At 43.4% G+C, this 12,404-nt stretch overlaps 1 protein-coding gene across 1 annotated transcript in view; it reads left to right on the top strand.

Moving 5' to 3' along the window:
- ror1 (receptor tyrosine kinase-like orphan receptor 1) overlaps positions 1-11,462 on the top strand; it is a gene marked incomplete at its 5' end in the record, with an annotated part of 130,811 nt that extends 119,349 nt beyond the window's left edge. The window contains 4 exons of the mRNA XM_084548558.1: positions 3,773-3,952; positions 5,412-5,639; positions 6,578-6,942; positions 7,353-11,462. Of these exons, the coding sequence (XP_084404684.1) occupies positions 3,773-3,952; positions 5,412-5,639; positions 6,578-6,942; positions 7,353-8,055 (1,476 nt within the window). The 3' untranslated portion in view covers positions 8,056-11,462. The remainder of the gene's footprint in view (positions 1-3,772; positions 3,953-5,411; positions 5,640-6,577; positions 6,943-7,352) is intronic.
- Positions 11,463-12,404: the final 942 nt, after the last annotated feature.

Genomic DNA, 12,404 nt, shown 5'->3' with positions numbered 1-12,404 from the left:
GTAGCATCCACATGAATGTCAGGTCCAAACGTTTCCCAGCAGAACATTGAATTGTCACAAGATGGTCCAGGTTATTCACCACACCTGTCACTGGTTTTAATGTTATGGTTGATCAGTGTAAATGATTGACAGCCTCATTAAAATTACGAATGGAAAAAGAATGGCTGAAGGATTTATTTCAGGGTTGCTGTGTTTGTTGTGGGCGGCACAGTGGTGAGGTGGTTAGCACTGATGCCTCACAGCAAGAAGGTCACCGGTTCGAATCCATGGCTGGCCTTTCTGTGTGGAGTTTGCATGTTCTCCCTGTGTCTGCGTGGGTTCTCTCCGGGTACTCCGGCTTCCTCCCACCATCCAAAGACATGCTCATTAGGTTAATTGGTGATTCTAAATTGTCCGTAGGTGTGAGTGTGAATGGTTGTCTGTCTTTGTATGTGGCCCTGCGATGGACTGGCGACCTGTCCAGGGTTTACCCCCGCCTCTCGCCCGATGACAGCTGGGATAGGCTCCAGCAGACCCCCCTGACCCTTAACAGGACTAAATGGGTATAGAAGATGAATGAATGAATGAATGTGTTTGTTGTCTGCTGTGCATTACTTGCACTAGGCCTGCGTGCCAACTGAGCGCATACATCACTCTGGTCTCTCCTGTAGTGACTCTGAGTAAGCGCCTTTTTGCTGTGTTTGTCTTTCCAAGTCATGAGCACAGACGGCAGAAGAAGTCAAAACACTGGCGCAGCACTCTGCGTGACAACCCGGGACCCGCCGCAGCATGCCGGGGTTACCGGGTTGACTGTGTGAAAATGACCTGTCTGATGCAAAGCTTCAGATCTCTATCATCAGATCTCAGCAGGTCCAGGAATGTTCAAGTGCAGCTCCTTCCCCTCTCCCACTCGCCCACTGTGTCTTTTTCCGCAAACCTCTGCTCTCACTTAATCCATCTTTCTTTGTTGCTCTTCTCCCATCTCTCCTTCCATCCCTTTACCTCCAGACCTCCTTTCCTTTCCTCCCCCTCTCCCAGAATCTCTTTGTAATGTAGATCACGAAGCTCCGGCTCTCCCGGCCAACACACAGCTCACGTTAGGATCTGTATCGCGTTTCTTTTGAGTTTGCACACTCGGCCGTATCATATCTTTTTTCCACATAATTTCTGTAGTTGAGGGCGAGGGGTGCGGGGTTATCTAGACAGCGTGTCTGCTCGGGAAAGTATGGAGCTCAAGGTGATGTGTATAATGTTACCGTCAACATCAGCTGCAACAGGCCACGGAAGCGTCAGAAGCCATTAACATCTCTAATGTATTTAGTTTTGTTTTTTTTTGGTTTGGAACAAATGCTTCGCTGACCTAAAAAGGCAGTGTCTTCTCTTTGTGTTCATGTTTTGACTTTATATCCGGAACGGGACATCAAGGAACGTTTCTGCAGAGTGGCGGCCGTGCACTTATGGAGTTATAAAGTAGATTTTAAATTACACTTTAAACTGTACTGCCTCATCATTCATTGTGAGACTGTAAAGACATTTACACAAATGCAACTTTTATCTGTTTTACCGTGCATTTATCTAATAATGCAGCTACATACTGAGAAATCCAAAAGAGAATTTGAAATAAACGAGTCATTCCGTGTGATCTCTATCTTTTAAAGCCTTTTTTTATGAGCGTTGAATCCTTATATATATATATTTAGATATGTTATCACCAAGTCAGATGTCTTTCTTTCCCCTTCTCTCATCGCTCAGGCTGCTACCCAGCAGGCTTTGCTGCGGGGTCACGCAGGGGCCGCAGCCTGTGACAATCCATTTAGACACACATAAACACACGCACTCACGGACCTGCGGTGGTGAGAGGAGGATCTGAGGGTTTTGGGTGTGAGGAGGGGGAAAAAGAGAAAAAAGAAAGGGGGTGAGACAAACCCATAACTAAAAACATCTGCGTCTCTCATAATATACAACACACACACACTCTCCACCCCCCTCGGAGCTCACACAGACCTGTGTGTGTGTGAGTCGGTGTGTGTGTGTGTGTGTCTTGCTCACAGAGGAATTTCATTATTCATCTCTGAGTTCCTGGAATCTGAAAATCTCTGCCAACCTCTCCTCACCTTTTATCTTCTCCCAAGTATAGCCACACACACACCTACTCCAGCTCCCTATCATTCCCACCCACACACACAGACACACAGATAGCAGTTTGATTGTAAAATTCACAGTACATCAGTGGTGTGGCCACAGTTACAGGATTTGTTAAAGAAAGGTGTGTGTGTGTCTTGCATTGACCACCACATGACCATCTTCCTCATATTGTGTAGGTCTCCCTTGTGCCTCCAAAATAGTTCATCAGGGAATGGACGTGGGCCTTCTGAGGGTGTCCTGTGGTGTCTGTCAACAGGCTTGTTTCAGTGCATCCCGCAGATACTTGATCAGTTTGGGATCTAGTGAATTTAGAGGCCAGGTCAACACCTTGTGCTGTTCTCCATGTTGTTTTGAGTTGTTCCTAAACTGTTTTTGTGCGTGCGCCTTTGTCAGGGATGGCTGCTGCCATCAAAGAGTGTCATTGCTGTGGGATGGGGGTGCCTGGTCTGGTCTAGGTGGGTGGTACATGTCTAAGTAACATCCACAGCAATGAATGCCAGGTCCAAAAGTTTCCCAGCAGAACACTGTATTGTCACAAGATGGTCAACGTTATTCACGTCTCCTGACAGTGGTTTTAATGTTGTGGCTGATCGGTGGAAATAAAATGCAATTACATACCTGCTTAAATAATCCAATATAATAAGATACAGGCAAGAGCAGGACAAGAAAAGACACTCATTTTCTAGCGGAGGTGCGGTCCATCCAGCTGTCCAGGTAATTTGTGGGCATAACACTAACAGGAACTCCAGAATAGCTATTGTTTGCCCACGAATTAGTATTTTGTGTCCACAAAATAGGTATGTTGTGCTCACAAATGATTATTTCGAGCCCATGAATCAGTATTTCGTAGCCTCAATATTTATTTTTCTCGGATGTTATGTCTGGGGCTCTGTAGGTTTGCCTCGATCCTCCCTCATAAGAAAGTTAAATAAGTTTCTTTCAACTATCCTGTAAAGTGACACTCACTTTGAGCAGACAAAGATCAGCTGCAGGGGTTTTAATGCATTTGCTGACTTTGTGAAACCAAGTTGTCTTGATCTTTAATTAGGGAGCTGATCTGATTGACTCTGACTAAATTATAAAGCATTTCTCACCCTCTTGTGACCCCAGCCCTGTCAGATTTAGATGTTTAAACCAACCTCCCGTCTGAGTCGTCCTCAGTGGACACGAGCGAATAAAAAGGCCAAGTCAACCCCTTTACAAAGAGTGCTTCTGCACTTTCTGTTATTTCTGGAAGAGATGTGGTTGCTTATTCTTCCTAAATGCTGCTTAAACTGTCAGCTAAATTACATTTTCAAGCCGACAGATTCCATAATTTTCCCGCATCTCTTTCCAGAGGCGTAAAATATGCGCTGATGTAATGGACTGAGTCTAATTATCACAATTAAATTCTATTTTTTTAACTACTCAAGCATCTATTTGGAGTTATATCGGGCAGTTCGCCAGCAATGAATTAGAGTCGTCAATGTACATTTGGTGCATTTCATGTCATCATTTCACTTTTCCGTACAAGGGTAATGGTGAGGAAAGAGTACTGGGTCGACAAAGAAAATAATGACCTAATTTTTCTGTCACACTTTCTTCTGCCCGTTTGACGCCACTTCACAATTTTCCTTTCCCTCTTTCTCTTCTTCTTTTCTTTCTGCAGAGTAAAGCCAAAGAGCTTCCCCTGTCGGCCGTGCGTTTCATGGAGGAGCTCGGGGAGTGCTCTTTGGGGAAGATCTACAAGGGTCACCTGTACCTGCCGGGCATGGACCAGGCGCAGCTTGTGGCCATAAAAACTCTGAAAGATGTTTCCAACGCCCAGCAGTGGGGCGACTTCCAACAGGTACAAGAATGAATAAATCTCCAAAGACCTTGATTTATTTATACTAAGATTTTTTAGTAAAAACCAAAAAAACAGCCTATATTGCAACTTTGTGAAGGAAATGTGTTGCTAAAATAACCTACTGTCACTTAGACTTAATCGGAGTTTATGCCTCTGCGGGACACAGGCGCCGTAACCTATGTATGTAGCAGACGCCGGTGCAAGCCATTTATACTTGCGCCCTCGTCAGTCTGGCTCGCTCTGTAACAATGCCAACCAAACGCTAGTCGGTGCTGTGTCTTTTTTTGACAGTTGGGTTTTTTTGTTTTTACTTCCTGCTTCATTTTCAACAATGGCGACTGAAACTTTAGAAATTCAGCCAGAAATTCGGGCAGAAATTCGGCCGAAAGTTCGATGAACACGAGTCAAATGTCTGTATCTCCAAACCTCCTCAGTTAACCTTACCGATTCTTTTTTGATCCAAAACAATCAATTTAAAAATTGCAGAGATGGAGAAGCAGACGGATATACTGAGGCGGAGACATGCTACTACCAAGCGGACCAATCACACGTGGCACGTGGCACGTAGTTACATTTCTAGGGAAGTGCACGTCAGTTACGGCGCTAGGCTCTGTGTAGGTGTCTACGTTGTCACCGTAGCCTCTGCGTCAACTAAACGCAGAAGCCTAAACCGCCTATCAGACTTAGACAGACTTTATTCGTCCAAAAGAGAAATTACTTGGTCGCAGTAGCTCAGTTGCACATAAAAAACACTCTTGTAGACCACTAGTAAAAAGAAAAACAGGTGACGATAGTTAAGAAATATAAATAAAAATACATAAAATATAAATCATAATCTATTAAAGTAAAATAAAATAGTATGAGCTAAAAATGTACAAAATTTACATATGAACAAATGTACAAGGAGCAGGCACAGAAGTAAATATATATTATAGACATAGGAAGGATTAATATGGTGCAATAATGTGCATGAACATTAATAACACTGAGTTATCTGTTATAGAAAGGTGAGTTGTTGTAGGGTCACACACTACAAGAGAGTTTTTTTTTCATTCGCTGGAGGCGTCTTTGCTAAATATTTGAAGCGTGCCTTGTTATATTTCCACAGAAGGTAAATGCGGGTGGAAGACTGGAGACTGTGTGTGGCTAAAAATCGCTGAACTGTGGATGAGTTCACTAGAAATAGATCCAAAAATAAACTGTAACTACAGGCGGGTTGACCAGATACATTTAGAGGTTGAGGAGGACTGAAACTGATGACACGTATAAAACTAAATCTTCACTTTCCATTCACAGAAAATGAATTGCCATCCTTTAAAGTGACAGTAACTCTAAGTGTGTATTTTGAATCTTGATGAAAAGTTATGTCACAAGCTGCAAAAAAAGAAAATTTAACAAGCAAACAAATGTCCAAATTTTGTCTTGGGCCTCATTATTATTTATCTGACTTCCATCTAAGGAGGCTGCAGTGCTGACTGAGCTGCAGCACCCCAACGTGGTGTGCCTCCTGGGTTTGGTTACCCAAGAGCAGCCGGTGTGCATGCTGTTTGAGTTTCTGCCGCAAGGCGACCTCCACGAGTTCCTCATCATGCGCTCGCCGCACTCCGACGTCGGCTGCAGCAGCGACGAGGACGGCACCGTGAAGTCAAGCCTGGATCACGGCGACTTCCTGCACATGGCCATACAGGTAGGACCTGAGAAAACGTTTAACTAACGTAATATAGAGGTATTCAGGTGGAATCTTATTCATTCACTTCAGTTCAATTCAAACTACTTTATTTGTCGCCAAGAGGCAATTTAAATGGGTAAAAAGGCATAAAAACAGTACACACAGTACGGTATACAACAATCCCAAATAATTTATAAAGTGCTTCAATATAGCGAGCATTTGTGCATTTTATTTAAATAAAACATTTAAAATATATATATTTTAAATTAAAAATCTTTAATTTTTTCTTAAAACAATTCAAATTGCTTCAGTCTGCTTTCCCCACCCCATCGAAGCAAACTGGAATTAGTTAAATTTAAGTTAGACATCCAGTAAATAAAGAGTCTGCTCATTTTCTGCACAGACTGCACGTCTGGCAGTGAACCACTTCCAAAAATCTCAAACGTGTTCACAAAAATCTCCTTAATAAATCATTTGTCCTTGAGATGAGCAGCTGTGCTACAAATCAAAGAAACAGCCCTGTGTATATTCAAACATAAGAGGTCAACGAGGTCAACCTCTTATCTTTGTATAAACAAAGAGGTCAACTAGACCTTCTGTAGACCAGTTCAATAACAAACAAAGCAAAGTTCAGTAGTTCAATGTCAATGACGGATGAATTCAGCTGCAATGTTGCTCCTAACTGCATCTTCAGAGCCTGACATTTTGCTTCAGCTGTTGTTCACAGGTAATTCTCACATTAAACTGATGGGAAAATAATTGGAAAACTGCATCTAATGCCCAAAACATGAGCAAAATGAGCAAAATCCTTTGTCAGTTGCGACTGCAGTTACTGGAACTGTTGTACATATGTACATTTTCTTTGCTCATTCAGTTTGATCAGTCGTCTCTTTTCTCTGAGCTTCCTCTGCTGCTTTGCATGTAATCAACCCTTTCTACCGACTAATCTGAATTAGGTGGCTGCCGGGATGGAGTACCTGGCCAGTCACTTCTACGTCCACAAAGACCTCGCGGCTCGGAACATTCTGGTGGGCGAACAGCTCCACGTCAAGATTTCCGACCTGGGTCTGTCCAGAGAGATCTACTGCTCAGACTACTACTGCGTCCAGCCTAAAGTTCTGCTGCCCATCCGCTGGATGCCCCCCGAGGCCATCTCCTACGGAAAGTTCACCACAGACTCGGACGTCTGGTCGTTCGGAGTGGTGCTGTGGGAGGTCTTCAGCTACGGCCTGCAGCCCTACTACGGCTTCTCCAACCAGGAAGTGATGGAGATGGTGAGAAAGAGGCAGCTGCTGCCCTGCCCCGAGGACTGTCCACCAAGGTGTGTTGGAGTTAATGTCGCAGTACGTTATGAGAAGGGGTTACATGAAAGGGTTTTATGTCATCGCCTGGTGTAACAAAGCTACAGGTGTTAGCAGGGCAACAAAGTTGGCTCGCTCTTGAAGGCCCTCACCATCATGTGTGTCAGTCTTTAGCTATTTTCTGGAATATTTAACTTGCAATCAAAAAACACATTAACCTGCTGATAAGGGTCTAAAAAAACTATTGAACTTATTAAGATTGAGAGATAAATGGATTTTCTAATCCACAATGCCTTCTGCAACTTCAAGCTTCAACCAAGGAGCCTTTGAATTGAATATTTTAGATTATGTAGTTACTTTAATGAACTAATCTATCATTCATTTTGAAAATTGCTGTTGATGTTAACAAATTATCTCTGTTGCCTTTTAGATTTTATGGTTTGATGACTGAGTGCTGGCAGGAGGGACCCGCACGTCGACCACGCTTCAAAGACATCCACGTCCGCCTCCGAGCCTGGGAGGGGCTGTCATCTCACGCCAGCTCCAGCACGCCCTCTGGTGGAGGGGGCAACGCCACCACCCAGACCACCTCGCTGAGCGCCAGCCCTGTTAGCAACCTCAGCAACCCCCGCTACGCTGCTGCAGCCGCTGCAGGCTACCTCTACCCGGCCCAGGCCATGTCCGCGCAGGGGCAGATGGCTGCAATTCCAGCCTGGACACCCATGGCTGTGCCCCAAACCCACCAGCGCTTTATCCCCGTCAATGGATACCCCATCCCGCCGGGATATGCAGCTTTCCCCGCTCACTTTGCTCCCCAAGCTCCGCCCGCAAGGGTAATCCAGCACCACCTTCCCCCACCCAAGAGCCGCTCGCCCAGCAGCGCCAGCGGCTCCACCAGCACAGGCCACGTCAGCGGGGTGCCCTCCACCACAGGGTCCAACCACGACGCCAACACGCCGCTGCTTTCCCACTGCATCATGCCCGGGAGCGGCGGAGGGCCGGCTCAGATGTACGGACAAGTTTCCCAGAAAGGGATGGGGCAGCTGGACCACATGTCACAAACGTCAGCGCTGCTCAACGCTGACTCTGACGTACTGATGTACAACGACACGGTCATCACCGCAGACCTGTAGATAAACTGAGGAATACTTAACTCCCTTTCTGCCCAGGACCCAGATATGAGAGCTCAGCCTACAGATGGGACAGATCTCACACAGGGACCCGGTATCACAGTTCTACTCTGGTCGTACTGAGACCCAGCTGAAACAGGCCTCTGTGCACATCTGTGTGCAAGAAACACTGCAGCTACACACGTATATAAACAGCTGTCTGACTTTGTAATGCCTTACTGTTTAAAGCAAGTGTACTTACTATCATGGTTTGAAAATTGTTGTGTTATTTTGTTATTTTAACCTCTCTGTAAATACGGTACACAATTCCTGAATGAATGAATGAATGAAATACAGAGATATATATTCAAAAGGAACTTTTTTTTTTATTAAGGAAAACACTTTAAAGTTGAACACGTAGCAAGTCCACCCTGTGCCCTTTGTGAGACGGCTTCTTCTACGGCCTGACAAATAAGTTCCTGTGCCCACAACCACAGTCAATGGACTGCTTCAAAGAGGATGTCGAGGAGAAAGAGACATTCATGTGATGACCTTTTGGTGCCTTTCAGCAAAGCAGTGACTTGCTAGTCAATGGACGTATTAAGAAAAAAATAATAATAAAATAGCCATGTGATCAAGTTTTAATAGAGAGGGCAAACTGACCTGCTCAGATTCAACGGTATACAAAGCATGAGGGCATCATACTGGGCTCTTTGGACCCCAAAACTAAGGCATCTTTGTTTTTGTTTGCATGCCAACAGCTATGTGACTTCCCATCAATGCCCATAAATTGGCTAAAATACTCATCCGGGCTCCAAGAATCACGAGAATCCGTCTTCATTTTGACAGAATATCCCTTTGAAAGCGACGGCTGAATGTTTTTTTTTTTCCTGCATCTTCAACATGGACACGGGCCTCCTAAAACTCATCAAAGCTGAGAAGCAAGAAGGCTGACAGTTATCTTTTTTATCAGCCCTTCCCATTATTTCCCATTATCATTTCTCTTTACGACTGTTTTTTTTTTTCTTCTTCTTTTTTCCCCCCCTCAGCTGTTGTGGCATGTAACTGCAAAGCTGGCTGCAGCATTTACAAATGAAATTGCACAGCACTCACGTTCTCCGCAGCTAAACTGCACCGCACGTAAGGCGAACACCCATCACGCAGGAGCTCGGGTCAGTTTTACTGTCACGTGACGCTAGCTGGAATTAATTAGCATCATTTATCGGATATGGTCTTGGAAGAGTGTTTACAGTGTTTGAGTTTGAAGGAAGATTTTGTGGCCTTTGTCTGTTCCTGTTTGCTATTTCATCTTTATTGTGCAAAAGTACCAACCATGACATGGAGGAATGATAAAGTTAAAAGGTTTGTAAGGTTTCAGCAATGTACAAAGATATAAAATATATATATGATTGGTGTCTTGAGCTAGTGCTGAGCAGAAGAATATTTCTTCAAAATAAGGATACACTTCATTAGTTTGGAGGCAGATTATAATAATGGGTGCGGAGAGAGGTCTACACCGATCAGGCATAACATTAAGACCACCTTCCTAATATTGTATAGGTCTCCCTTGTGCCTCCAAAACAGTTGTGTCTCATCGGAGAATGGACATGGGCCTTCTGAGGGTGTCCTGTGGTGTCTGGCAACAGAATGTTGTTAGTGGAGGGCTTTGAGGGGAAGGGCCTCTGTGGATCATCCCACAGATACTTCATCAGTTTGGGATCTAGTGAATTTGGAGGCCAGGTCAAAACCTTATGCCTAAAGCGTTTTTGTGCCTGTGTCAGGCTGCATCCTGCTGGGGATGGCTGCTGTCATCAAGGAGTATCATTGCTATAGGGTGGGGGTGCCTGGTCTGGTCCAAAAGTTTCCCAGAAGAACACACACAAGGACTGTCACAATATGGTCAATGCTATTTACTTCTCCTGTCAGCGGTTTTAATGTTGTGGCTGATCGGTGTATATGTAAACAGGAACACCTAGCACCAGGTGCACTAACATGCAGGCGCATCCAACAAGCAGTCCAGAAAAATACTAAAATAATCTGCCTGTCTTGTCTGAGTTTCCTCCTGTTTCTAACTTCAACCCCATTTATATTTCACCGTGTCCAGTTTTGTGCAGCAGGTAATCAAAGTGAAGTCATTTTAATGTAATATCTATTTGTGATATAAAGAGGTGTGTATGTTAAATTTAACGCTCAGTCGTGTAGTCACACAAATCATGCCTCAGCTGTCATGTTACGACCATGAAGGCTAAATATGAAGCTTTTGTGACTTAAAGAAACGTCATCGAATCAGCAGAACAGATTAGTTTATCCTGATAAAATCCCCCCTCGGCACCAGTGAAGTCGACAATCAGCAGTTTTTAAATGGTTGTGCAAGCGTCAATCAGTTTGCGAGCCAAGAACACATCAGGAATGACACAAGGACATTCTGGTGGCTTTTCACTGTGGATGTGCTGCTTCTTTTTTTAAAAGATTGATTTATTTTAATGTTTGTGGAATGTAGCTATAAGAGGAGAGGCTGTAATCTGATCATTTTAGTGTCATCACCTCTCAAACACATGACGACACCACACCCCATCAGCTACTCAATTTACCTCAAAAACAAAATGAATCCACTTTATAATTCAGGTTGTTGTTTCATTTCCCCTGAAAAAAATAAAATAAAATAAAATAAAATAAAATAAATGTATTCAGTTATTAGTTATGTGAAGTGGATGTTTTTGCTCCTCGTGTCAAATCCAGTTATTTTAATCATTTGAAGTCACTCTCTTTCTTTCTTTCTTTCTTTCTTTCTCTGTGCTTCAAGTTTTTAATCTTTATTTTTTATTTTTTCCTGAAGCAAACTACCTACGCATCTGAGCTTGTACATGTAAAGCATGTAAAGGGGTACTAATATAGCAGCGCAAAAAACCACTTGTGCACCAGACTGTGAATCTTAATCAAGTCAAGGTATTTTTTGTATTTGGCAAAAGAAGTAATAATAATTGTTGTGCTTTTTTTTTCTTATTTTGTTTTATCCCGGATCCTTAATTAAACGACATTCAAATAAATTTATATTTCAACAGCAGTGTACCCATTACAGAAGGTTTACATGCATCTTGACCAGTAGAGGCCTTGTCTTAGTATTTTGTCTGAATATTTTTTTTTGCACAGATGTTTTGTATTGCAAAATCATTTATTAAATGATGTTGTTTGGTTAACCATGCGCTCAGTTTAAGCGTTCATTTACGAGAGTTGTAATAGCTTTGGGGATCCACTGGGTGGCACCAAATCACAATTTCTCTGCATTGCCTCGTTATTGCAGTCACTACTGTGGGCCAGGAGGTGGTGCCCTTTAGTTGTTTGGTTAGTGGGGGCTTTAGCCTCGAAACAGCTGGAAGTAATATTAGTCCTGCTAGAGTTTGGCCGAAGATGAAAAATGTTATTCTCTTCCTATGCGTACTCATGTGTGTTAGTGTGTGTTTTCTTTCATCTCCTGCTGCAACTGACATTTTGCACACTGGATGAGCCAAGATGATAAAATCAAGAAGAATGTACTGATCCTGATTGTGCATGGCAAATAAGATATCATGCAATGTGCCATGTTCAACTTGAAAATATTCTAATTTCAGTTTAGATTAAGTCTGATTAAGTCTTTGAGGCCTTAAAATGAGATGTTTCTGTAAGTTTTATGTATTTGTTTCCTCAGAATAGAAATTCAATTAGACCTGGATAACTAAAACCAAAACTGACTGTATCATGATATAGAGATGGTGTCAAATTAGGCGTTGTGCAATCATGTGATCATATCAAAACAGAAGCTCCTTCCCACTGTCTTCATTCCCATGTGTGTGTGTGTGGACCATTAGCAATGATACAGCCCCGATTGAAAACTATTCCTGCTCCCGATCTGGAACGGCTTACGGCAGAGTAATAAACCCTCATGGCTTCTTCATCTGAGGCTCGGTGCTCTGAAACTGTTGGATGTAATTTCTCCCAAGGCCAGAGCTCAAATCAGTTGCTCTGCTTGGAAGTGCAGCCAGAGCGAGCGAGCGAGGGAGGAGGAGAGCAAAGGAGACAGCCAAGAAGAGAGGAGGCATCTGTAGTCGATAGAAACAAACATCTGTGCTGATGTGAGATGCCCGGATCCTGTCAGACTCGCATCCTGGAAAGCAATCTGGACTTTTGACATTCAGTGCCGTGGCTGCGTGTGCCGATGCTTCCTTGTCTTGGCTAAGCAGTCATTGTCGGTCAAAACATACCACTGCTGAACAGCTTTTAAATGACCACATTAGAGATGATAATTACTATTATTTATTAATTTGTACGCCTAATAAATGTCAGAAGGTAACGTTTTAACAGCACATTGTTTCCCAGGGTATAAGCGGACATGTTTA

This window comes from Chelon labrosus, assembly GCF_963514085.1.
Source record: "Chelon labrosus genome assembly, chromosome: 7".
NCBI lineage: Eukaryota > Metazoa > Chordata > Actinopteri > Mugiliformes > Mugilidae > Chelon > Chelon labrosus.
The sequence above is the reverse complement of the archived record's forward strand: the minus strand, read 5'-3'. Positions and strand labels throughout refer to the sequence as shown.